Below are 26,369 nucleotides of genomic sequence, written 5' to 3' on the forward strand. Positions count from 1 at the left end.
ACACACACACACACACACACACACACACACACGGGGTGGGGGAGGGAGAGAGAAAAAGAGAGGAAGGAGAGAGAGAGAACTTTAAATTCTATTTTGTCGTAGTAAATTGAATGATACAAAGATGTCAGGTGTACCTTAAATGTTGCAACATGAAAGGGCCATGTTGCCAAAATTCTCCAAGTGTCTTCTCCGGCTCCTAGTGCCTGTGGGAAGCAGATGGCACAGATCAAATGTGAAGTCTGCCAACAAGTGCAGCTCCCACAGGCCTGAGAGCTGGATCTCGTTTCTGCTTCCTACTCATAGGCTCATGGTCTTCTCTTTGTGTGGCAGGGTACAAGATGACCTTCCGTGTGTGCGCGCGCGCGCGTACACATTACAGTTTACATATTTAAAGTGTATAAGCCTGTGGTTTTCTAGTCCCAGAAGGACCCTGGTTCCCAATAGCTCCTCAGCCAGTATTGCTCAGACGTCTGTCCCGTCTATCCCTTTAGGTTTGCTTAGCCTGGACGCTTGCGTGTGTAGACTCTGATCTGTGTCATGTGATACCTTGTGACTGACTTTCTTCTCGTGGCAGAGGCTTCCAGGCTCTTTGTTGCTTGCAGTTCATATCAGTACTTTCCCCGTGCTATGGATTAAATCCTGCCACTGAGCTACCCTCAGCTCTTTGTCCTTGTCTTTTCCTACTAAGATGCTAGAGATTAAACCCAGGGCTACCTGCATGCTAGGCCAGTACTCTGCCACCAAGTTTTGGCTCCAGCTCTTCTTCATTCTTTTTATTGCCGAATATTTTTGATGTTATGAATAATGCCCCATTTAGTCAGCCCCCAGCAGCTGTCATGGACAATGAGTGTTTGTGTAAAGGTTCCTCGGGTCGCTCGGATGGCCGCCCAGAAGCGCTAACTCTGATGGACTATTATGAGGACCTGCCTGACTTTCTCAGAGTGGGAGAACAGTTTTATGTCCTACCAGCAACGTTTGAAGGCTGTAGTTTTTCTGTGTCTTTGTCAACACACATTACTGTCTTCTTTTTCATCTTAGCTATCTGGGTCTACATGCATGGTTGTGGTTTTTACTTGCCTTTCCCTATTTGCTGATGGTTGGGTTTGTCTTTGGCTATTTACAGGACATTGGTGTAGTACTTTTGCTTGGAGCAATTCTCTATACTCCCAAAGTCCCTTAACAGATCGAATCTGTAGAAGTGTCTCTCATTCAGGCCTCCGGTCCCCACCTCACACCTGCAGTGTTTGTTAGTTAGGAACAAGTCAAGTTCTCCTCAGTTCACTTACTCAAGGGCACAAACCTGTGACAGACTTTTCTGGGACTCAGTCCAATCCAAAGAAATTTCCACTGTGAAAGACACTCAGCTCCTGTAATTTCTGTGGCCCATGCCTCCTTCCTGTTTCAGCCACAGCAAAATCCAAAGAAAACTGAAGCCCGAGAGAGACACTGAGCTACTCGGCAAGATGACCAGTGTAGCCATTCCCCCGAGTCTTTAACATGGAGTCTTTTCTTTTAGAAGTGTTTCTAGTTCCTTTGGAGAATATTGGAAGTAATGACCATTCCATTAAGAAGGGGGGGCACACATGTGGCTGTTAAGTGGGGTCAGGACACCCCCTTTTCTAGCTGATTCTCCCCCACATCTCAGGTATCTGCTGTGTTCATGTCTCTGCTCCTTCCACACTCTCAGTCTTCCACGAATTCCCTTTAGGCCATAGTGTCCTGGCTTTCCCAGTCTTTGCCATGGCTGGAGGGTGCAGGAGGAAGACTCCTTCTGCGTGCTGCTCCAGTCTTTCTTGGATCTCCTGTCCGGACTAATTCCAGAAGCTTGTGTGCTGGGGTAAGAGTGGAAACTCCTTCAAGAGAGCCTCTGGGGACTTAGTGAGACCTCCGGGTCATCGCTGCGCCGACTTGGTCACTGTTCCTACCAGCAGCAAAAGTCCTCTTTTCAGCTGAGTCTAGGCGCTGTTTGTTGAAGAGCAAGGACTGGTGCTCTTACTTCTGACCTCAGAACATTTTGAAAGGAGTCACTCCTCAGCGGGAAGTCTAGGAAGAGAAGGTGATGACTGTCTGAATCCAGTGCAAGCCCCACACAGTGCCTAAGTTCTCCTGACCGGCACCAAACCCATAATGGCATTAAAGTCACGTAAATGAAATCCCCTGCTTATCGGGGAGCAGGAAAGAGGGGGTTCTGCCTTGATTACAGGAGTTGGTTCACACATAGGTGAGGCTGCTGCGTTCTGTTCTGTTGTACTAATGTTGGTCCTCTCTGTCCATGCTAGTGTGGTTGCTGCAGCAGCTGAGTTACCGCTCAGTGTGCTACCGCAGACAAAGTCACATGTCTGCCAGTGTATGTGTTCTTGTGCATGGATATGGGTCAGCTTCAGGTGTGGCTCCTCAGGAGTCATCTGTTGTCTCTCACCTGTTAGGCTAGGCTGCCAGCCAGCGAGTCCCTGTCTCTGTCTTCTTGGTTGCTGGAGTGACAGGCTCACCATTCCTTCCTTGTATTTGCAAAGCAAGAACTTTACAGAGCCATCTTCCTAGCCTCTGTGTCTGTCTTCAGACCAGGTCTAGTGTTTACTATCCTTTCTGTACAGCAGCAGCTGAAATAAGGTCTAATTTCCTTTATTAGACGAATAATGTTCATTTTATAGTCCTTTGGGAGCGGGGATCAGTGAGAGGAAAGAAGAGCAACAGTTTGGCGCACACCACAGCCTACAGGTCTCTGGTCTCAGAAGAGAGAGGAGGTCAGGGTGCACCATTGCACCGGGAAACAGTTCTTAGCTGGCAGTGCCATCAGCCCGTAGCTGCCCTGCAAAGGCTGCCCCTCTCACCAGCAGCGAACCTCTTTAAAGCCAAGTAAATCTAATTTAAGGACACAAATTGAAAAAGCAGGATTGTTTATTACAGTGTAGACTTATTAACTTAAAAAAGCCCCAAGCCTTCGTCTCTCTGTTTACAGATACAAAATGAAACTCCAGATGAGGTTTAATGGGCTTCCCAGATCATGTTCCATGGACAGATTTTTTTTCCCTTTAGCAGTAAATTTCAAAATCAAAAGGACTGAGAAAAAAGGGGCTTCCTGTCATAAATAGGATGGGTGGTATTCTTCAAAGCATTTTATAGCTTCCAACTGTGCATTATAATTTCAAAGTCAATGAAAGCATTCTCTGCTTGCAGAAGTGCTGTTCATTCAGAAGCACGCCTCAAGCAGGCACTGCGTGGAGGCCAGTGGGGTGGGGGTGGCTGAATGGCTCCAGGCTCCTGACTTTCTAAGCATCGTACAAAGGTGATGTAAGGATTTAAATTGCTGTAACTGTCAGTAAACATAGCAGGAGGGATGATCACTGGACATGGGGCTCCCTGGGGGGGCAGGGTCCACGTGCTGGACCTGAAGCATACTTCAAGAATAGAAGCTTTAAGACTGCAGACGTCTGAAGAGCGGGTTTTCTCTGTGTTATTTGCAAATGAAGAGATTTTCCGCCCAGAGGGACCATTTGGTTCACAGGAACCTTGTTCATAGGACAGGATTGCCACACAGCTAGGGCTGATGTGAGACCAGGTGAGTATAAAACTGCTTTGAGAAGGTCCTGGTAATTCAGACCCAGAAGGTGCTGTGAGCATCATCTCCCAAGGCTGCTTCTCTTCCATCCAGTGGTCACGCACGGCCAGGGCTAGTTGGTGTGGAGCTGTGTGGTCTCACCTCTCCCTTTTCTGTCCTGGAGCCCACCCTGTTCATAGCCATCACTGTCACTATATGCTGGGATGAGGACAGCCCCCCCACCCCTGTAGATCGTACCCTGTCACTCGGGCACCCGTTCCCCTTTGCTACCTTCTCCTAAAGTCTCACGAATTCAAAAATCAACTTTTGTAGTGGAGAGAAGGCCGTAGTACTTAGCTGACACATTTGCTAGATAGGGGTCATCTGCAGTGTCTAGAGTCTCCTAGGCGTGGTCCCCACCTCCCTGAAGTCCGACTCTTTTCTGATCTTCACTTTAGGGAGGTAGATTTGCCCAATTCCCCACAAAACAGCGGGCCACAAATTTATTTAGTATGTTATCAGCTAGCTTTAAAACTATAATAAAAAACTCAGCGTGTTGCATGTAATGAGGGAACTGTTGAAAAGTAAGCTTGTCTGTGCACACGTTTGCACATGCATAAGTGTGCCTGCTGGAACCCTTCTGTACCGCCCCTCCCCCATACCTACATAGTTAGCTGCCTCTACTGTGTTTGGACTAGATGAACCATGGACCCGAACCAAGGCCTATAGATGCCTTTTAGTGGGTCCCAGTCTCTCAGACCTGTTGCCACAGTCCACCCTGGCGGCCCACTGTAAGACATTATCCGACAGGTTTAGTTGTCTGGCCTCAGATGCAGTTCTGATAGGAAGGCTATTTGAGACCTATCCTCCATGTACCCATCCTCCCTTCTGCACCCAACCCAAAAGAGCGCATGAAGTATTGCGTACCCCAGGACCCTGTGTTGGTGCAGAGTTCCGGAGTCTATTCCAGTGGCATGGGTCTCACCTCTTGCGTTCTGAGCAGTACATCCTGGAAATAAGTTTTTCTAAGATTTTTCTTTTTTGGGGGGTAGCATTTATTTGTTTGGTTTTGAGATGAAGTCCTGCTGTGTAGCCCTGGCTGGCCTGGAACACTGTGTAGTGGCCCTGGCTGGCCTCAAACTTGCAAAGATCTGCCTGCCTCTTCCTTGTGAGTACAGGAACTAAAGGCGTGCACCACACCCCACGAAAGTTATTTGTTGTCCTGAAGTGTGCACACCGATGTGTCACACAGGAATCAACCTGCTAACAGCTGGGCAGACTCCAGTGACCCAGACTTTCTGTCCTGTCATTTGTGTGCTAGGCCTTGTGCTTCACCGCTTGTCCGTAGGCCACGGGAGCTCCATCAGCCTGGTGGGGCAGTGAAGGGCCAGCCAGGCTATAGCTATGCCCCGTCTCTGCACCCCACTCGGGATTGTCTGCTGTCTGTATTTTCAGCTCAGAAGGGGAGAGAGAACATGTTCTTGGTAGTCGTGTATTATCCAGCCAGAGACGCAGGCTCCACAGAGGCAGGAGCCACTCAACTGCACTCCCAGGAACAACTCCGAATCGGCCCGCCCACCTCACAGGCTGCCACCTCTCCTATAGCCTCTTGCATCTAGGTCTGGCCCGACCATGTGGATGCTGTTTCAGACTTAGGTGTTTGCTAACTCCACACTTGCCAGGGGTTCCTAACAAAACTTTAGGAGCGCCCTGAATTTTAGTCACTAACGTTAGGTATTTCGTTTTAGACAAGCCTCTCCGCCAACACAAATAATTCCAGACCGAACCAGACCAAATAAAAGATGCCTATGTTTAATGCAGTGCTCCCAGGTGGCCCCAGGAAGGCATGCAGAGGGGAAGAGAGGAAAGGGGAGACCATGTGTTCATTCTCTGGGGGGCAGTTTAAGTAGCCTGTGGGAGTGGTCTCAACCCTCCCTGGGGAAGGGTCACCATTTGGCGGGCTTTCTTGAAGGTGGAGTTTGGACTAAGGCAACTCCAAGGGAAGGGGGCTTATGCCAAGACTGGGGTGAAGCCCCCAGCCAAACAATCTGGACTTTTTGTATAAAGGGGTGTTAGGGAGCTGAGGTGATATTTTCAACCAAACAACTATTTAAATCATTAAATTTTTAACTCCACCAACAGTTGAAGTATAGTAAAGCATAAATAGTTAAAGTGTAGTTTCCCAAGCGTGGTGGCTCACACCTGTAACCCCAGAACTTGGGCGGCAACTTTGAGCTACGTTGGAAATTCTAGATCAACCTGGGCTACAGATCAAACAAATGTCTCAGAAAACCAAAGAAAAGTCAAGGGTGCAGTTAGATCATTTGAATACACATAAACACAAGAAATGTTAAGACTAAAAGAACAGAATTGAAAAACCATAGGAAGGGAAAAAAATCAGTAAAATCAAGTATAACCATTCAAAACTGCAAGCAGACTACCATGCAGGAGTCAGAGTGACTCTGACTGGAAGACTTGGTTTAGTCGGAGCTGTCTCCCCGACACTGGAAACAGGCGGACTGGGCGGGGACAGCCAGTGACAGGAAAAGATGGTTTTGCTACACAGACTGGGAAAGATGGAGGCCACCTTCACAAGGTTCCTCCCTGGGGCCCTTGTTCTCTGGCACTGATGCCCAGCACACACCTTGTGAGCCCAGCAGCGACTGTTGGCGGGAGTGAACAGTGGAGGCCTCTTTAACGGTCTTTGAGAGCACAGACATGCCTGTTGCTTGAGCAGAGCAGTGCCCACACACACCTGGGTTTCCATGGCTCCGTGGGCTGTCTTCTGTCTCCACTATTGCAGGCACCATCCCTCTGGGGGCATTCAGTTCAGTTCTGGTCTGACGGGACACTCAGTAGCTGTTACTCAGGACCGGGAAGTCTTTCTTTACTCATGAAAACAAGTCCAGACAGTCTATTGCTCTGATTTTGTTGTTATTGTTGTTGTTAAATTAGGGCACGCTCTGCTGTTGTGTTAGATTGGGTAAGAAAACCCAGAACAGAGGCAGCGCCTGCACAGAAATTTTACGAACAGTCCTAGCATGGAGAGGGGCAACTTCTGGGTTCTGGTAATGGCCTTAGTTTTTCCTCCTGTCCCCCACACCCACCCACACGCTGGACTTTACCTAGTGCCTCCTGGAGTCTGGGTGCCAGTCACTGTCATGGATGTATGCAGTGTGCCCCCAAAGGTTGACCATCCCACAGCAACCCACCAGTTAGTTACTTAACAATGAGGAATATGCAAATGAACCAAGCTGCTCCTGAGAGCTGTGGCTAACTGCAGGAGCCTTGTCTCCCTGCTAGTGTCCGCCGCCTCTGATGGGCACTAAGGTCTGTGATCTGGAAGACAGCAACCCAGCTTTCCACAGGTGTTCACTTTCAAATACTGCCGGGGTGACAGGTGTCACCTTGTCCTGGGAGGGGATTAATTGTGATTGTGGGTGCTCGCAAGTTTGGAGGAGAAAACTAAGATGTTCTTTGTTGCCCAAAGAACTGGATAGAAAGAAAACTGAAAGCCCTTGCGTGAGTGGAGACTGGGGTGGGCGGGGTGGGCCGGTTCTCAGCCATGCAGCATCTCTCTGGTGTCTTTTAAACATCCTGTCTTTGAAATACTGAAGTGCATGTAGCCCTTACTGTTGAAAAGACTGTTTTGTCCTGCTCTGTGCGGGGTGGGGGAGACGGTCTGTCCTTCCTGGATGCCGTGTGAGCCTTCAGGGTTCAGAAGCTTGGCTCTCTTATTCGTCACGACAATAAACCATTTCTGACTGTAAGCGGAGTGGAAACGCTGACTTCATGCTGTGAAAGAGCCTCTGTGGCGTGGCCTTCTGAACCGTCACATACTCCAGCCAGGCTGCAGCCTCCTGCCCCCACCTATGGGGCCTCGTTCTAATAGGAAATGGGCCCTGCTGTATGTTGTTACTTCTCTGTGTGCAACTAAGATGTGTCTCAGTGGGTAGGGAGTGCTCGCTGAGCCCTGGGTTTTATCCCCAGCACTGCATAAATTAGAATGGTTGCTTACACTTGTAATCCTGTCACCTGGAAAGTGGAGGCAGGAAGTGAAGAAGTTCAAGATCATAGATCATCCTCCCCTGTGCATCAAAGTTGAGGTCAGCTTGGGCTACTTGAGACCCTGTCTCAAAAGCAGTGGGGATAAGCTACTTGGTGGATCCTTTTTTGTCTGGGTTCTTGTTTCCCCTACCCTCACAACTGATCCTGTACACAGACCCCAGCTAATAGACTCCCCACCCCCATCTGCCAACCATGATCAGAGACACCTTCACTACATACATGCACTATAGAGTGCCCATCAGTCTGTCAGCGATATAGAACCTCCCCTTCCTCCTAGGGACCCCTCTCTACTTATCTTTCTTCAGGGTTCCCACCATGCTGCTGTCATTAATAACACTTAATCCCTTACCCAAATAGTAGTGAGCCTCAGTCCTGACCCTGTCCAAAGCCTCCTTTTACACTGTACAGTTTCAGACTGACAGAAATCACAGTGGCAGGCCTGTAAGTCAGCCAGGTTCCCGCAGGATACGTCGGACCTGAGAGACCAGAGTGCCCACTGTTCCGAATTGGTACAGGTCTCTTGCTGCCCTGCAGTTGAGAAGTGATTCTTTCTTTGGCCTGAGCGACTGGCAGAGCTATAGGTCCCTAAGCCAGCGACTGTCATACCAGGTCTCCTGGCTTTTGCTCATTTTCAAAACTCACCGACAAAGGCTTTTTACTGCTGGGGTGGGTATGGTTAGACCACTGGAAATGACCTTGAGTTGGGAGGAAAAGCAGAGGTTCAGACAGCCCCAGGGCCTGCCAACACCAAGGCTCTGCACATTTGCTTCTAGGGTCAGCTCTAGACCAGATGCCCATGTCCTGGTGGTGCCCCTGGAGGGACTGTGGGAGAACTAATTCTTCATGGCTTCCTAGCGGCTCCCCAACACTCCCACCCCCGTGTGTTGTTAATTTCTGGAAATCTATTTATCTGGGTTAGGGGAAGACTCTGGACTGGAATTCGCAGAGTGATGTGATTTGCAGGGGCCGAGCCAAGATGCTGGCGTTGCGTCCATTTATTGTTGCTGCTAAGGGATCGCTGCAGAGCCAGTCCTACTTTCAAAGGCGGAGAAGATAAGGGCGACTGGAGGCCGATACTGATGCAGTGATGTAGCATGCCCTGATTGGCTGACTGCTCACTTGAGTGTAGCTCAGACAGCTTGCAAGTAGCAGTTGTCGCTTTGGAGTCTGAGAGCCAAACAGGCAGAAGCTCCTGGTTTAAAGTGGTGATAGTGGTGATAACATGGTGCTGCCACTCAGCAAGATGGCAAGATGGCCCTGCATGGCCCTTGTCCCTGGCGGCTTTACTGCTGTCTCACAGGCAGTGGGTGCCTATTGAATTTGTAAGAGGTAGGGCAGAGGGTCCTGGCAAGTTCCTGCAGGCAAACCTTCATGACAGTCTTTGAAAAGAGCATGCATTTCTACTAGGTGTGCACGGTGCATATGGGAGCCGCCAGGTCAAGAGCCTTCTGCTTGAGCATCTCTAAACGTCAGCAGGGGTACCCCAATGCTGTATGCATTTGGAGTTGGCATCTTCCTACATGCTGTGTTTTCATTGTTAAAGCTGGCAGCACCGAGAGTGTAGACCTGGTGTGTGACTCCTGTTTGCACTTGCCCGTTAACTTGGCACAGTTGTGTGTGCTGCCGTGAAGCTGTTGTCTGAACTCGTGCACTTTCTACTCATGGTGCCTGGTGGTCCTTGTGCTTAGGAGTGCCAGCCCTCTCCTTTAGGAAGACATGAAGTGCAGTTGTCCAGGCAGCCACACTGTAGAAGTCCTCGGGCTTCAGTGAAATTGCAGTTCAGAGACCGTGTATCCCGAGGCCCTCTTAGGCAAGGAACATTGCTCACCTGGTTTCCTGTCTTCCTTCCTAAGGTTCGCCATCGATGGTGTGAACTGATCATCAAGCACAAGTACACAAGAGCGTACGAGCAGGTGACAAGGTTCCTGCAGGAGGATCAGGTGAGTGTGGCTTCCAGGAGCTGGAAATCGGCTGCCTTCACTAGTCCTGAGAGAATACCTGATGTTAGCGTGGGATGGCTCACTGGTAGTCATAAGTGATCTCCTCTCTGTCCTTTGGTAGAGAGTGTTGTGCCACAGACGCTCCCGCCCTCTGTCCTTGCTCTGGATGGAGTGTGCTGTTAGGTTAGACTTGCTCTCAAACTTCAGTCCAAGGCCATTTCTTAGCAACACCATGGGTCCATCCAGTTTGTGGTCCTATTCCAGTTACAGCATGTGTGCGAGGCATCTGGGACACCCTTGGATCGCCAGGCCCAGCCTCCCCAGGAAAGTCTCCTGCCTTGAATGCCAGGCTCTGTGTGTGTGTGTGTGTGTGTGTGTGTGTGTGTGTGTCTGTGTGTGTCTGTACTGTCCATAACCTCATCTGTCACCTCTTTGATCTGTAGCACATTTTGGGGTCACCACTCAGGGTACCTCCTCTGACATTTTGTACCTCATGACGTGTTCCCACATGACATCCCCCATGTACCACATATTCTCTCCCAACCCCAGCCTGCACCTCTGGCTAGCCTATTGCAAACTGTGGGCCGGTGGGTTGGATAGTAGGTGTGGGGTGGACAAAAGGACTTTTGACAGGGTCTGAGGACGGGGCAGTCAGCAAAGAGAGGGCTGGTTCTTCCGTAAAGAAAGGGATGTGAAGCCGGGCGGTGGTGGCGCACGCCTTTAATCCCAGCACTCTGGAGGCAGAGGCAGGAGGATCTCTGTGAGTTCAAGGCCAGCCTGGTCTACAAGAGCTAGTTCCAGGACAGGAACCAAAAGCTACAGAGAAACCCTGTCTCGAAAAATCAAAAAAAAAAAAAAAAAAAAAGAAAGGGATGTGATTTTCTTACAACGGAAATGTCTCATTTTCACAGTGGTGTAAGAGGTGTTTGAGGGAAGGCTGGAGGATGGCCCAGCAGTGAAGAGCACTGGCTGCTCTTCCAAAGGACCCAGGTTCAATTCCCTGCACCCACATGGCAGTTCACAGCTCTCTGTAACTCCGGTTCCAGGGGACCTGGCATCCCCACACAATCACACACGAGCCCAGAGCAGCTCAGTGCATGAGAACCACAGTGTCCAGCACACAGGCACCGCCATGCTTCAGTCTAGCAGGAAGCCGCTGCTGTCTTTATCTTACGCTGCCTTTGAAGTCCTTTGAATGTGGAGCCGGAATGTAGCCCCTGGGAAGCTCCCCAGAAGAAGAAAGCAGGCAGAACTCTGGGCCTTGCAGAACATAATTGACTGTTTTTAATGTTGGCAAAGCGCAAATCCAAGCCTTTGTAGCATGGCTTTCAAAGCAGAAGAGCGAATGTCTGATGTTTGGGGACCTGGTAGTGAGAAGTGGCCTGGCTGGGCCAAACCAGCAACATCTGCCCTTGCACTGCTCTGTGGTCCCTGTGGCCTGGGAGGTGATGGGCTTGGTGAGCAAGTTCATGCTGGCTGTCCTTCGGGATGCACTGCCCTCACAGATACAGGGTTTTCCATAGTGACCATTTGTGGAGCTCTGTTTCTGCCCAGAGTGTTCCTGAACTCAGTATCAGAGTGACAGAGTCAATAAAATTTCATGTTTTTATTGTTGTTTTTTTGGTGGTGGGTGTGTGTGTGTTTTGGAGGGTGTTGAGATAGGGTGTCATCATGTTACACTGACTGACTTAGAACTCCTTCATAGGCTAGGCTGGCCTTGAACTCACAGAGCTCTGCCTACTCTGCTTCCCAGTGCTGGGATTAAAGACCTGTGCTACCTTAGAGTTTTGAGGAGGACAAAGGGGAGAGAGAGTAGAAACTGCAGACTGCGGTTGGTCAGCTGATGCAGTTTCTCTTCTCTCATTTGTGTTTTTAGACCAGCTTGTACAAAGCGAATACAAACATGGCCCCACAAACATGTTCAGCCTCTTTACCCTTTTCCATTCTTTTCTGGTGTCCATGCCCTGCAGGCCATGGGCGTCTACCTCTATGGGGAGCTGATGGTGGGTGAGGACGCCAGGCAGCAGCAGCTTGCCCACAGGTGCTTTGAGCTGGTGAAGGAACACATGGACAGAGCCTCAGCCCAGGTGGTGTCTGAAATGCTGTTTTAAAGAGGTAATTCTCTCTTTCCTTTCCTCTCCCAACCATCCAAGTCAGTTTGTAAGCACGTGATGAGCCAAGACCACCACAGCACCAGAAATCCTAGTAAGGGCTGTCAAAGGGTCTTGGGGACAGGAAGGCTCAGGATCCCTGGAGCCACCTCATTTATCTCCTGGAATTATGTATGCACCGGTGTGAAACAGAGGCGCCCTCCTGAAAGCGTAATGGCCCCTCCGGCACTGCTTTCTCCACCTTGGGTCTTGCACGGATCTGTAGACATTCAGGGTCAAGGCCAGCACAGGGTTCTGTACCACACTGCTCTGCTCCCAGCTTCTGCATGCAGGCATCTCCTAGGCTTAGTAAACCTGAGACTCCTTTGCCTCTGTCCCCCTGTGAAGTAGGAAGCAAGAGTATTCCTGCCCGCCCCCCAGCTCAGTGACATTTGTGTGAGGTGGGCAGCAGGTGTCCCCCCACCCTATGACTTGTGTTTCCATCTCCTGCTGGCGCAGGCTTTGCTCCAGCTCCTGAGGTCTTGGCTGTGCGACTTGCCTCCTCCGCAGCCACAAAGCACGGTGTTCTGTGGGCCGAAGTGTGGGTCTGTATGTGTCTCTCACAGCCATGCTACCATTTCTGCATCTTCTCGAACTTTCCTCATGGTGGTACATGATGTAATGTCTACTTTTGTGTGTTTTTAAATTTCGCATCAGATCTCAATCATTGTTTGTGTTACTTGTTCTCTGTGATTTCTAAGTAATGGATATTTAGAATTGTGTTGCTAGTCCTAACCCATTGTTGGATATTTCATTTGCATTCTCACATTTTGCTGTTACAAAGTCCACTTCTGTGCAGTATGTTTGAGTATTCTGCTTGTCTGAACGGACTATAAGTATGAAGGGGAAACAGTTTCCTGAAGCACGACCATGTTCTTGCAGAAGTGGGGGGGGCATCATAGTCAGACTTGGAGATGATGGGGTGCAGTGAGTAACTGTGCAGCCCCCTGAGCCAGCGCACCAATGATGGGTTGGGCCGTTTCCCTGGAAACCTTTACCCATAGGAAGAGTTGTGCATGTGGTGGTGTGACAATCACCGCGAGGCCCCTGTCCCGCTCCACATTCTCTTGGCCTCACTTTTGGAGAGCCAGAGTCACACTGTGCCTCTCGTGTCTCTTCCTTGTGATTTTTTTCTGGGCCCCCAAGCAGGCAAAGGAGTTGTCACCAATCGTCAGCTCCCCTGTGAACTCTCTCTGCTGTCCCCCAGTCCCTCTAGCTGAATGCTTGGTCACAGCGCTGGAGGCTGAGGATGGGAAAGAGCTGTCCCTGCAAACCACACCTGTCAGAGAAACGCTTCCTCACCTGGAAGCCGTTCAGAGTCTGCAGCCTGGGAGCAGGCTGTGTCCCCAGAGTTTAAGGCTCCTTGCTCAGAGTGAGGGTGGCCACACAGCTGATAAGATGCGTCCTTTGTTGCCTGTTCCCCTAGCAGGCTGGACAGCGGCAGCTGCGCTAGTGCGCTGGGCTCCAAGGCAGTGAGGAGGACGCCCGCCCAGTGTCGTGGATGGGAGTGGTAGGGCACGGCGCTGCCCTCAGCTGCTCTGGCTGCTTGGGTTCCTGGCATGCTGATTTGTGACTTGAGATTAAAATCACATTGCCAGGGATTACCACGCAACCATGACCTTGGCTGCTTCTGCAGAACCGTGGCTACTTTCTCTCTGCAGTTCGGAGACCAGAGGCCCCTTGCGGCTCTTTGGAAACAAAAGAAGCCAACAACCTCGAAGACCTCGGCAGCCCTTTAATTGTTACCGGCGATGACCTCTCTAACAAGGTGCAGAGCTTAGCTGATTGGTGAACAGTGATTGGTTTCCGCTTTGTTCACAGTGGCTAAGTTCTGCACCTGAAGAGAAGGTGAGATGGGGACACTTAAGGTGCAGCCAAGAGAGGCCACACTGGTGGTCAGCTTGTGTGGACCCAGATTCCAGAGGAGAGACCAGCCTGACCCAAGGGTGATGTCAAGAGCGAAAGCAGTGCGTTGACCGCCCTTAAGTGTGTCTACAGAAAACACAGATCCACTGAATAGCTCACTGTAATATCAGATACGTTAGCAGTCACAGAAAACTAAACCCGGGTGCATCACAAAGTTGAATCAAACGTGTCTCAGCCAGTGCCACGCGTGAGGGAGGGCTCTGTTGTTCTGCTGGACGTGGTGAACTATGTCTTGTATTTGCAGTCCAGGTCTCCATGTGTCCACAGCCGCTGGCAGGAAGATGCTGAGGCACTGCCCCGCCGTCATTGGACCCGCCCTCCGGTGCCTACTGAGCTGATATCAGTTCATTTCACACACTGGCTCAGTTCAGCAGGAACAGGAGTCGAGCCCTTGAGCAGGTGCCTGAGGCGGGCCTCCCTCGGAGAAGAAGAAGAAGGGCCTGAGTCCCAGACCCGGAGAGCAGTGGTATCCCTCTGTATGTGCTCCTGGGGTGGGGATCCAAGGAGCGCAGAACTGGTTCTGGGAAGCCAAGCGTTTGCCCTGTGGTTGAGGCTCCCTGCCACCGGCTGAGTTGAGCCCTCTGAAGCAGTGAGAATACATCATGGTCGGAGGGTCTCTTTCTGTAGCCACCTTGTCACATTGCTCCCTGGGCTCCACATCCCTGCGTGGCCCATGGTGTGGCTGTGCACCCTAGGTCTAGGATTGTGAAGTGTGGCTCCATTCACGTCCCTGTCCTCCCACGAAAGCTCCCTCTCAAGTGGAGGGCATAGGTGGAGGGAACTCCTGTCAGGAATGACCAAGGTGACTGGATAATAAAGTTTATTGCTGTTTTCTTCGCAGGACAGATCACAGTGAGACTCTCTTTCCTATGCCTCCTCCTAGCCCCGATGGGGCCAGGACTGCACTGACCCTGGACATCAAAGGGAGGATTATGTGGCTGCTAAAGCCATCAGCCGACAGCAGCGGTCACTCACTTGCATTTTGGGCTCCCGTGGCATGTATAAAAGGCACATATAAAGCCTCATAAACTGTTGCACCTGGCTGCTGCCTTTGTTCCCGGGCCTGGAAAGACTGAGCTGTGACTTGAAATTGTTCAGAGAGTGAAGATCTCTCCCTAGGCAGATGGAGAACTGGCTGCCTGCTGCCATGGTCTGAGATGACAGCTTCACGCGACACCTTCTGTGGCTGGTCCCCAGAGATTCCGCAGAGTCCTTTTGATGTGTTCACTCAATAGAACCTTTCTGTTTTTGGAAAATACAGGAAAGCCTAAGATGTCTTAATAAAGTGTCGGATTTGCTGGTATTCCTGTTTGCTTCTGAATTTGATGCAACTTAAGACCAGGAGCGAGCATGTGTCAGGATAGGCACTTCCCACATATTCTATCCCTTTCCTGCCTCCAGAGCTTTCAGGAGGCCTCCAGGTGCTGTTAATTCTGAGAAAGCTGAAAGTAAAAGGAATTAATGTGGTGTGGGACTCAACTCTTCCAAAATGTACGTCTCGGGCAGTCTGGCACTATGGGAGTCTCCGGTGAGACCATATTTTCTTTCCTTTGAATATTAACATATCGAACAAGCTCTTAGAAGTTTCCAGTTCCTGTCCAAAGGAAGATGCTTGAGACTGCCGTGGGTGCAGTCACATGCGCCCGGACCAGGCTGAGCCATGTGAGAAAGAACCGGAAGGAGAGTTTCTGCTGCCTGTCTGGGTTCTGCATTCAGGCCCGCTGGGGCAGGAGGCCCCAGGACACACTGAGAGAAGTGTTGGTTGACCAAAGAACCTTGGTCTTGAGAGCCTGGGTCATACCAGTGGCTGCACTGTGTATTGTGATGGCAGAAGAATCAAAATGTGTCCAATCCAACGTGATAGTGCACTGTCTTCTGTGAAGACCTGAAAGGAGAGGCCGAGTCTGTGGCTGCCTGGCTAGAGGTGGAGTGGGGACCACACACCCATAGGGCCCTTCTGTAAGAACCTCAACATGAAACATTCTCTATGTCCAGTGAACTAGGGGTGACCAGCCAAGTACTGGTTTGGTCTGCTTTTGTTCTTTGACTTCCTTAGCAACCACTAAAGCAAAGCAGAGGTAGAATTTTGTCGGGGGGCAAGTGCCCTTGTCTCCGTGGGTCATTTTGATTGCTTGGGTTCTTTCCAATGGCTTCAGGTCAGTGGAAGCTTCACTGGAACTGGATGCCTGTGTCACAAATTCAGTGGAGGATTTGTGGTAGAGCTGGCCTTTGCCATCTACGGCCAGACACAGAACAGCCCTGCCCACAAAGTAGGCAGCAGCTCCTGCACTGCATAACTGTAGCAGAGGCTTGGAAGGCTTCCCTCACTTGGCTGAGACTCCTGGATTCAAGAAGGGTGTATTCTTACATGAGTCACCTGACCTCGCAGTACCCAGAGCGGTGCATCTTTAGCCTCTGTCAATAGGATGTAGACCAGGGTTTGAGTGAGGAAGAATGGTCAGGGTGCTTGATACCACCACAGAGGCGCCTCATCCAAGGAGGAGCTCTCCCTACTGCATATGGTCCAGTTTGAATGAGTTGCTGGTGGGGGAAGATGTGGACAGTCACCCCGGGCGCCTGCTGCTGAAATCAGATGTGGGGCAGAGTGAAATCACAGGTAAGACATGGACTAGATCACTAGGTCCGTGTTTGCTGTGTGCCACGGTGTAGAGCACCACAGTGTGGAGCACCACGGTGTGAGCTCTTGGTCTTCAGAGCAGAGCGTTTGATGCCCTGCCCCACCGCTCAGCTGCAGGGGCTTGGAACCGTCCCTCCCACTGCACAGATGTGAGCTTGAGCCTGGGCTTGAGTCTGCTTCCTAAGTATGGGAAGGACAGAGACTGTGCTTCATGGCCAGGCATGCTTGTTGCCGCACAATTTCCAAGCCATTTTCCAACCGTTCCTGGAGGAACCCAGGGTTTCCCCCTTGTACCTCGGGCTTGAAACATCAGCCCTAAGAATAGGCTCCTGGTGAAGATGCCAGCTTCTCACTCTTAGGCCAAGGGTAAGACATAACCTAACAGGAGCAAACCACCATGCCAACAGGCTGATGCCAGTAGTAGGCAGAGGGGCTGTGACCGGAGGATCCTTGTGGGCTCACTGCCAAGAGGTGAGTAGGATAGCAGGAACACGAATCTCTTTTGTCTGTCACCAGTCACTTTGATTACCAAGCAGATGCCCATCACTAGAGAACAACAGACCAGAGCTGTGCCAGCCTGTCCTCACAGAGACCACCCCTGACCTGGCTGCCTTTCCCTCCAGTAGCTAAGCAGCCTAACCGTCACACCGTCTCTCCTCCAGACGAGTGCTTTAAACCGTGTCATCTGCAGAGACTTCCAGCGTGGATTAGGACAGGCCTCAGTAAGTCATGGCCAGTGCGAGACAGGTTCTGCCTGGCTCAAGTAGCCAGGTCTGCAGGAAGACGGCACATCTGGACCGTCTGATGTTGACCCCTGGACCATGGTTCCCTGCGTGGGGAGAAAGCAGCAGTGTGTGCTATCCCTCTACATATCCAGAAGCATGTCCTCACCACGCCCTGATTGGTGGAGGAGAAGTGAACCCCAGGAAGGGTCGGGCTCCCTGGCTGGTAGCCTCCTACCTATAGTGGCTCCTACCACCCTGTCTGTGGGGCTTTGGGCCACAACCATGGGAAAGGAACTGGGAATTCTGACTGGACTTGGACAGGAAGGGAAGGGAGGAGGGTTGGGAAAGTCTCAGAAAGGACTCTGGGTTCTCTCTCTCAGCTGCTCCTGTAGAATTAGAATATTTTGAAGCATTTATTTTTAATGGAATTTGCATCAAAAGAATGAAATAATGATATCCTAACAAGTCATCCTTGCTCATGGTAAGCAGAAATGGCATGGTGTGCCCCTGGGGCAGAAACCAACAGATGTTTCTAAACTTGAGCTATCCCTTTAAAATGAAGAAAAGGCTCTGCAGAATCCATTCCAGGCCAATGCCATGCTCCTACCAGCTTCTCTCCTGACCATGGTTCAGCAGGACATGGCTGCACAAGCCCAGTGGGCAGCCACAAGCGCTGCTGTGATGTGCACATAGGGACCTCTGTCCTCCAAAGCATTTCCTTTGTCACGGCCGTCTCTCCAAAGCAGCCAGCTATTGCCCAGTGAGCAGCAGAAGGCGTGCTCAGGAGCTTGGGATCTGAAGACCTGAAGGACTCCTGTGCAGGCCTCATACTCCAGTTCAGCTCACCACCAGCTGGGTTGTGGACGGAGCCAGCCAGTGGAGGAGCACAGCCTGCCACAGCCATGCCTCCCAAGCAGACCTGGGTGGGTACTGGGCTTGTGGCCTTGGCTGGCCTACACCCTGGGTGGTTGGGCTGCCATACCTACTCCCAAAGTACAGGGATGTGCTGCCCACTGGGGCTTAGCATTGGCTTTAAAATCTTTGTTGTTAGTCAGCCCCTTAGAACACTCCCTCCCTAGGACATTTCAGTCTTAGCCACCAAATTCAAAAGAGCCATCAAGATGGTAGCAGCCCTCAAATGGAGAGAGCCCCTGGAATAGCCTAGCCCCATCACAGCTCTGGGGCTCCCAGGGCTGGGGGTAGGGAGCTGCCTCATCCTCCCAGGGAAGGCTGCAGAGAGTAGTCTCAGTGAGGGCTGTGAAGTCAAGGCAGCCATAGTGAAACTGGTCCCCTAGCCGGTCTGTGGGGTTTACGAGGTGGGAGGGGGAACAGCCCTGCTATTCAGGGCAAGGTTTTATAGCCCCCTCCCACCCATTGGTACTGTCTGCAAGATTGATGAAGACTGTTCTCTTCCAGCCCAGTGACCAGACAGTATAAAAAGGAAGGTGACCACATGCAAGCTGGGGAAGTTTCACAGGACAGGGTGGGCTGTCAAGAACCTTGCCCCTTGGCACTGGTGTGTGTCCAGCATCCCTTGGATGGGATGCTGTAGCTCTACATGGGACAACTGGTCAGAGAGAGAAGCCTTGCTTTGGAGGTTGAGACAGTTGGGAGTGTCCATGCCCTGTTTTCAAGGATGCCCAGAAGACAAAAGAAGCTGGAGTACACAGTCACCAGAGTGTGTCCTCAGCAGCTGATGATGGCCCTTGAAGCCTGGCTGGCACACGTGTGTGTGTGTGTGTGTGTGTGTGTGTGTGTGTGTGTGTGCGCGCGCGCGCACGCGCGCGCACAGGCTGGAGATACATGGCCCTTCTGCAGACAGCTCATACTACCAAACCTGCTTATTTCAGTGCCATGAGATAAAATAGGCTTGGGTTAAATACTGAGCTCCAAAGACTGAACAGGGATGGGTACCGGATCTCTTCCCACCTGTTCTGGGTTCACTTAGTGTCTCCTGTCTATGTAGTAACCTTCCCTAGCCACTGCCAGGATGGAGGACCAGGGAGGCTAGGAGACCCCTAACAGAGACACTGTGTTTCAAGGCATTCCACAAAGGCTGTCCACCATGGAGGTGACAGGCCAGGCCATGTGGCTTATTGTGGCTGTGTAGTCCAGTGGGTATGTACCTTGTGGGTTCTGATTTCTTCTTTCCTCTTCTTCCTCCTCTTCTTCTTTTTGGTTTTTCAAGATAGGGTTTCTCTGTGTAGCCCTGGCTGTCCTGGAATTACCTCTGTAACCAGGCTGGCCTCGCACTCACAGAGATCTGCCTGCCTCTGCTGGGATTACAGGTGAGCATTGCTACCACCTGGTGGCCTCTGATTTCTGAAGTCACCTTTGTCACCATCTTGCCTTGTCTAAGCCCCGTTTTTATCTGGTGCACTGCTGCTCGGGTCTGCACACCCAGGGGGTGGCAGTGGGGATGTGCGGCAACCACACCTAATTGTACCATTGAGTCTCAAGTTCCACAGTTCTTTTACCTCCGGTAGGTCTTCCCTTGCTGCCCACTGTCTGGATGAGATAACCCGTGGGAGAAGTGTAGGCTTCTAAACCTGGTGGAGTTTCCATCTTTGAGAGGCTGGAAGGAGCAAAGCCACCTGGGACTACAGAACCTCACCTCGTTCCTGACCTCACACTTCAGTGCTGAAGTCTCTGGAGGCTCAGCAGCACAGCCCCGCAAAGGATGGAGACAGCTGTGAGGTTTGCCCAGGGGTGGGAGGCTTTGGGAAGGTGGGGGTTGTGGAGTAGGGATGGTGACTGGACAAGGCTGGGCACACGGCAGATGGAGCCCAAGTCCTCAGGATGCATGGCGGAACACATGGCTCCAGCTAGAGGTGCTGGACTGCGAGGACTGGGAAAAGCAGTGAAAGTGTCACCATGCCGACGAAGGGACGGGGAATGCAGATGTCTCCTTTAAAGTCGCAGATGGCCTTTGACCTGTTTTACTCAGCACTGTTTGACAAAACCCCTCCTAAATCAACCAAGAAGCTGACTTTGTGTACAGGAGACCACAGCCTTCCTGCTTCCTTCCTCCTCCTCCCTTTTCCTCCTTCCTCCCTCCTCCCATTTCTTTCTCCACAGATCAGACGTGCACACAAACAGACACTCTGAAAACTGGACAGCTTTCTCTCTGTTTACCTCATCTCTGCCTCAGCCAATCACTGTAAGAACTCCCATTCCTACAATTACCCCCAGCAGAGGCGTCTCCACCATGGTCCAGCAAGCACACAGACCAGCATCCTGCCTTGGAGCAGCAATGGTGCCCTTCACAAATTCCAAAGTCTGTGACACCCAAGTCTGTATAGGAGATGGTGCCCCTTAGGACACCTTCAGATCCTCCCACCTCCACTTCTCTGGAGTTGGGACGACAGACACGCACCACTGCACCTGGACCCACAGTGCTGGGTTTATCCCCTGCCTTCCCTCATTCCTAAACCATCCCTAGGCTCCCTGCACGAGATGATGTGGACTAGAAATGGTTGAATGCTGTGTTAAGTGGGAATGAGGAAGAAAAAAGTTTGAACAAGGTCAGTAAGCACATTCTTTTAAGGCATTTCTATTGCAGTTAGTCGACTCCTCGGGTAAAGAATCCATGGACACAGTAGTTACACATTTGGATTATTTTCATGCACTAGACACATTTGGTTCACGTACGCACTTTGTCGGAGTCCTCTGTTCCATCACTGGTCTCTTCTGTAACTGGGCAGGAAAGCTGTTCTCATCTGTTAGCCACATGCTAACCTGGATGACAGAGCCAGGCCTTGGGTATGCTTTCCTTCCTAAGCTCTGCTCACCTCACTTAGCAGGGCTTCCCCCAATGTTAGCTATACCCTAGAGCCCTGGTTCTGTGTATGCAGAGTTACTAGCATCTGAGGGAACTTCAATGTGCTTGCCGCTGGAATCCAGGGCATGTGAGATGGGAAAGGACACCTGAAGAGCTGTGTATTACAGGGAGGACAGACAATAATTTAGATTTTAGTGGTTTTATTGTGGTAAAATATTCACAACATAGAATTCACTGCTTTGCTGTTTTGGCAGCAGACATCAGTATTCTGAACTTCCTCTTACCAAACAGAATCTCATTTGTACTCTGATAGAAGACTAACCTCATCCCCTGCTCTCCCAAGTCCCTGGAGGCACCACTAGACTATCATGAGCTTCTGTTCTAGGGATGGTGTGTGAATGCTGCAATGTTCTTTAGCATCTGTCTAGCCGGTCTAGCTTAGCTAACATCTTCCATATTGGAATCTGTGAGGTTTTCATTATTAAGAATTTTGTATTTATAATTACCCTGCACTTGTGTGTGCTGTGGTGAGTGCGGCACTCGAGAGATCAGAGGACAACTGAGTGGGCTCAGGTCTCTCCGACTCACCATGCCAGGCGTGTATGCCTTCATCTGCTGAGCCTTCTCAGAAGCTGCATCCCTTCTGTAAACGTGACTGGCTGTCATTTGTGTGCAGCGACACTGTATCACCCCGGTCTTCAGTGACTGGACACCGGTGTACAGGTCCCACCCGAATGCTCACCTTACCTTCTTTGGGGTAAGTGAACACAGGTGGATTCTGGATGTGACTGTTACCATACTGTTTCTAGGAGATGTGCACTCAAGTTTAGCATGTGTTGACTTGCAGTCAACAAAGGCAGTGACTCCCTGCCTGTCAAAGCCTTTCTACAGACCTCCAGCACACTGTGGAGCTATAACTGTCCTCGCTTGCATTCTCTAACACAACGGTAAGTCCCTTTCCAGTGTTTAGAAAGTGTTTGTATTTTCCCATCATGTTCAGTGTTTTGTGCTTTCTCAGTCTCTTGGGTTGGTGGCCATTTCTTACTGATTTGTCTAAGAAGTTTCAAATTTAGAGAAGTGACTTTTTTGTTTGTTTTGAGGCAGGATTTCTCTGTGTAGCCCTGGCTGTCCTAGGAGTCACTCTGTAGACCAGGCTGGCCTTGAACCCAGAGACCTGCCTGCCTGGCTGGAGCAGTGGTTTTTGATCTTATGTGGCCTATGCTTTTCCAGGTCATTGTTTGTAGTCGGGAGGCTTTCTTTTGTTTATGCAAACAGCCAGTTTTATCAGTCTTCTGTGGTTTTTGGTTTTCTGTCTTCTGTAGAGAGGACAACCAGGTATGGCATCTGGAACGTCTGATGTATTGGTCCACAACACTGAGGGAGGGGTGCTTCTAGCTCAGCCCTACAGCAAAATACAGCAACCACAGTACTGGTTACACCTCATTTGAGAAGAACTTCTTGCCAACATCCCTCTGCTCATCCCTCTGTGCTGCTGGGCTGCTTCCTGGGTCTGGGAGAGCCATGGGGGCCTCCCTAGCTATAGACCCTTCCTGTATTCTAGGCCACAACTGTGGTATCAGCTCAGGACCTGCCTTTCTGCCACAACGGGAACAAGACCTTTGTCCTTCGGGCCTGACTTGTTAGAAGCTAGTTGCCCTTCTTTGCTTAGCAGGGGCCTCTGCTTGGCACACTTAGTGTTCTGCTCTGTGGCCTGGGCACGATTTCCTGCCCTCTGGAGACTTCCCAGAGTGTCCTGGGATGCTCTAGGTGAGAAGTGCCCCAAAAGTGCATCAGGACTAGAAGAATCAACCATGAGACTGAAGCCTGGACCTGTTTTCATGCTTTCAAAACCCACTAATAAGCATCAGTCACCCTGCTAGAGCTGCACAGCAGGTCTGCAGTCGGCAGGGCAGGCACATGCACACCCTCCAGGTCTGCAGGTCAACAGGGCAGGCATGCACACCCACGCTCTGCTGACTTTACACACCCAGTTTCCTTTCCCACCCCTGTGGACTTGATGCTGTGTGTGGACCACTGAGGACAGTGCCAGTCCTTTCTACAGAAAGGTACAGTGTTTTCTGTATCACACCTGCAGAAGGTGTGTGCCCGAAAGGGTTAGAGGAGGGGGTTTATCTGGTGGGTGGAACAAACGAGGGCCTGGTTTTTAGATGCTTATTTTGTCTTAACGTTGGATTGTGGGCTGTGAATGGCTTCTGATGGCTAATAGCTCATAATGGTTTCATAAAACCAAGACTTCATGTTAAAGTTCGGCATCTAGCTAGGAGCAGCACCGTACTCTGGTTGGAAAGGGAGGGAAAGAAAGAGGGAAGCACACACTGTTCATTCATTCCGCATGTTCTCGGACGAGGCTGTCCTGGGTTCTGTGGCACTAGGAAATACCTTGCCAACCATGCACCATGCATGTCTCTGGGGTACTTTTCTCGGCCTCCTCTATCCCTAGACTTCAGACCATTAGGAGGAAATAGGCTAAGAAGCAAACACCATTACAAGGAGCTGGCTACCTGGAGCTCAGATATGAGAGTCTTTTCTTATCTGTGGTCAGGTGTCCTGGTATGCCATGTCAGGTGACTGAGCAACCAGGGAACTGACTCAAGATGCTTGGCACAGTTCACCCAGACTGGTCATGCCTGAGTGGGCTGAGTCATAGGGAAGCAGAGTGGACATGATCCCATCCTTCCTGATCGAGGAGGGACACGCATGTGTGAACATACAGGGAGAAGAAAATGGCTGTGCTGTCCTCTGTTCTTCCATTCAGAACGGACAGTAACTCAGCAACTCTATCCGAGGTGCGTGTGGTTATAATCAAGTTTGGCTTACACGGAACACGAAACCTAACTCTAAGGACACACACGTCTCTCTGCCTTCCAGTCATCCTCCCTTCTCTGGAACAGAACCCCAGCTTGTCCTGAAGGTGAGTCACAATTGGTCTTTTCCAAGCCAGGCCTAAGGTTTGTAAGACTCGAAGCTTTTACAGGTAGGACCGGGACGGTTTTTACTCTTTGGGAAACATTGACTATAAAATTAAGTACAAGTTTTTATTTAGAATGGAACAGGTAAGTCCAGCCCTATCCTCATGTGAGCAGCTTGGCAATGCAGTGGGCCCATCAGCAGGGTGGGTAAGACGGACCGAGCAAGCATGCTGGTCAGTGGTTTCCCTGGCTGCTGACAGCTCAGATGCACAAATGCAAGAGAAAGCCAGCGCCCTCCACTTTAGGCCACAGTGCCTCGATGCAACTGTGACGGCAGCCAGCACGTCCCCCCAGGCAGAGGTGCTGAGCACTGAAGCCGATCTGCACGTGGGCAGCGGTTCTTGTTGCAAGTCCACAGGACCGCAGCTGGGTGGCCTCTGCTCACTCGCCTAGCATTCCCATCTACAGCAAGTGGAGAGGAGAGACTTAGGAATTTTCAGTTCCCAAATCCTCTCTCTGTTTTACTAGACATGGGCCACCCAAGAGGTAGGGTTTGGATTTGTTTGTTGCCTTCTTGGGGCATGGGGAGGAGGAAGCACTGACCCTTCCCTGGCCACCTCTGCTCCCTCGGCTGCAATGGATGCACTGCGGAGCAAAGGAGGCAGGCGCTCATCTGCATGGCACAGTCTCATCCTCTCCAGGGCTCCGGTCTCCGGCCACTGGGCAGCTCCCCATCACTGGCAGTGTCATCAGAACAGGAAGGATGAAGCGAGTCAGCAAACTAGCCAGAGCTAGCTGTCACCATGCAGGCTCACCCGAGACTGGGACATGACAGGTGACCCGGGCCCTCCCTGGCCAGCAGGCACCAAGTGCCCTGGAGGAGTCGTGCATCACTGAACTGGGCAAGGCACAGATGTGGTCAGCACTCTCCTGGTTCTGGACCCCACAGACAGTGTCCTCATCAGACAGACTCCCATGCAGGCCCTGTGCTTTCTGTGCTGCCTGCTAGACCCGAGCTAGGCCTGGGCTCAGCTCCTGAAGGAGCTCTCCGGCCAGTTTTCGTGAGGCTTCGGCACAAAGGAGATCCGATCTATACAAGATCTGGTCAAGAAAGCCAACAATTTCATGGGTGATAGCCTCCGTGTGGGCCATCTGCAATGAAGAAAGAAAGGAAAGATGAGGACACTACCTGGGGACCCCTCTGTCTGGTATACTCAGAGTGAAGCTGCAGGGGAAGTAGTTTCACCTCTGCTTTGTTTACAAGGTGATTATCAAAGCATGTCTGTCCCCAACCCCCCCCCCCCAACAGTGGGGCCAATTCCTGATGACCAACCTCCCCACAGGAGTTCACACACAAGCAGGGTGGAGGCAGCAGGACTTCCCAGCTCAGTGCCACAGCTTTGGGATTATGTGCTGTAAGAGCAGGCAGCCCTCATCAATGCCCCCCAGAACCACAGTTGAGACTCTCAAATGTCACCTGTGCAGGACGTTGACCAGGATTCCTTTTAGGTACAGCAGCATAGGAGCCCCGAGTTTGGAGAAAGACACACATTTGTTGTGAGTGGGGCAAACAAGAACCTGCAGGCTTAGCCCCAGCTCAGTTTCCTCTTGTCTCACCAGGTCTCTTTCTCTAGGGTGACCCAAGGTTCTCCATACCTTTGTGGCTTTGAGCCTTCACTGGCTGGCCCATAGCGCAGCCCTTCCTCCCTGGTCCTACTCTGGCCACCAGTAAAGTGAAGCATGCTGGTCAGGGCTGCAGTCTCTGCATCTGCACCTGCCACATGCATCATGCACACCTTGGCCATGGTGCTGAGGCCATGCTCCAGCCTGGACACATCTGCAGGCCCTTAGCATCTGACTGGTCACTGCCAGGTTGTGACTGAAGAGTCGCAGGTCTGTGGTGCTGCGATGGCCTTCATTTAGAGGCGGCCTCTATCCTTCCTGGTGCACCAGTCCCTAGATGCCTTAAAGAGCTAATGTATGTCTAGACTCTGGGCAGAGACTGCCTCCCACTCAGGGGCAGGCAATCACTACACAGCATAACCTCCCACTTTTCCCCAGCATGGCGTCACAGAAACATGCCCTGCTGGCCTGAACCACGGCAGTCTGTACAGGGTTTAAGCATAGCAAGTGCAGCAACTTTAGAGCTGTTTCCCCATCTCAGACCGATGCGGGAGGAAGTGCAGTGAAGACAAGAAAGAGGAGGTTCACAAAATGCAGTGAGGGCAGGCAGGGTGGAGGGCTCCAAACAGACCCATCCTGGCACCAGTCAGTGCCGGAGGGTGGGAGCTGCAGCAGGTGACAGCCGGGGTTCGGAGGTCAGCCTGCCAGAGGAGGGGTCTGACAGGAAAATCCGTGCAGGAAAGGCCTGTGGGATCACCAGCTCTGGAAGCTGCTGCTCCTGTCTGTAATTTCCCATGTGCAAAAGCAGCTGTGATGTCTCCCCAATACCTGCACTATATTGATATCATGTGGTGTGTACATGTAATCTCATGGTTGCCTCTCAGTCTTGGGGACATGATCTGTGGACGGTCAGGATGATGACTTCTCATTAAGCTGCATAACTTGGATATACAGAAAATATACTAGGATACGCTTCATAACTAGATCTATTGTCCCACAAGGACTGCAAGACACTTAAAAGCCTGCTTTGTTCCTTTTACAGACTAAATC

At 51.1% G+C, this 26,369-nt stretch overlaps 2 protein-coding genes across 3 annotated transcripts in view; one reads left to right on the top strand and one right to left on the bottom strand.

Annotated features, from left to right (window-relative positions):
• The window catches only part of LOC121443390 (aminopeptidase O-like), a 254,765-nt gene extending 239,840 nt beyond the window's left edge, over positions 1-14,925 (top strand). Inside the window, exons 14-17 of one of the 2 annotated variants that reach the window (XR_005973658.1) lie at positions 9,460-9,546; positions 11,517-11,661; positions 13,867-14,021; positions 14,464-14,925. Coding sequence is in view for 1 of the 2 variants with exons in the window: in XM_041645145.1 (XP_041501079.1) it covers positions 9,460-9,546; positions 11,517-11,657 (228 nt within the window). In the remaining variant the exon portion in view is untranslated. The remainder of the gene's footprint in view (positions 1-9,459; positions 9,547-11,516; positions 11,662-13,866; positions 14,022-14,463) is intronic. The other variant, XM_041645145.1, reaches the window with a different exon arrangement.
• An 8,951-nt stretch (positions 14,926-23,876) lies between these two features.
• LOC121443377 (Fanconi anemia group C protein homolog) overlaps positions 23,877-26,369 on the bottom strand; it is a 77,307-nt gene continuing 74,814 nt past the window's right edge. The window contains exon 14 of the mRNA XM_041645125.1: positions 23,877-24,848. Coding sequence (XP_041501059.1) covers positions 24,702-24,848 — 147 coding nt within the window. The 3' untranslated portion in view covers positions 23,877-24,701. The remainder of the gene's footprint in view (positions 24,849-26,369) is intronic.

Source organism: Microtus oregoni, unplaced genomic scaffold (genome assembly GCF_018167655.1).
Source record: "Microtus oregoni isolate MIOR12 unplaced genomic scaffold, Mior012 000105F_ref0000443, whole genome shotgun sequence".
In the NCBI taxonomy this organism is placed as follows: domain Eukaryota; kingdom Metazoa; phylum Chordata; class Mammalia; order Rodentia; family Cricetidae; genus Microtus; species Microtus oregoni.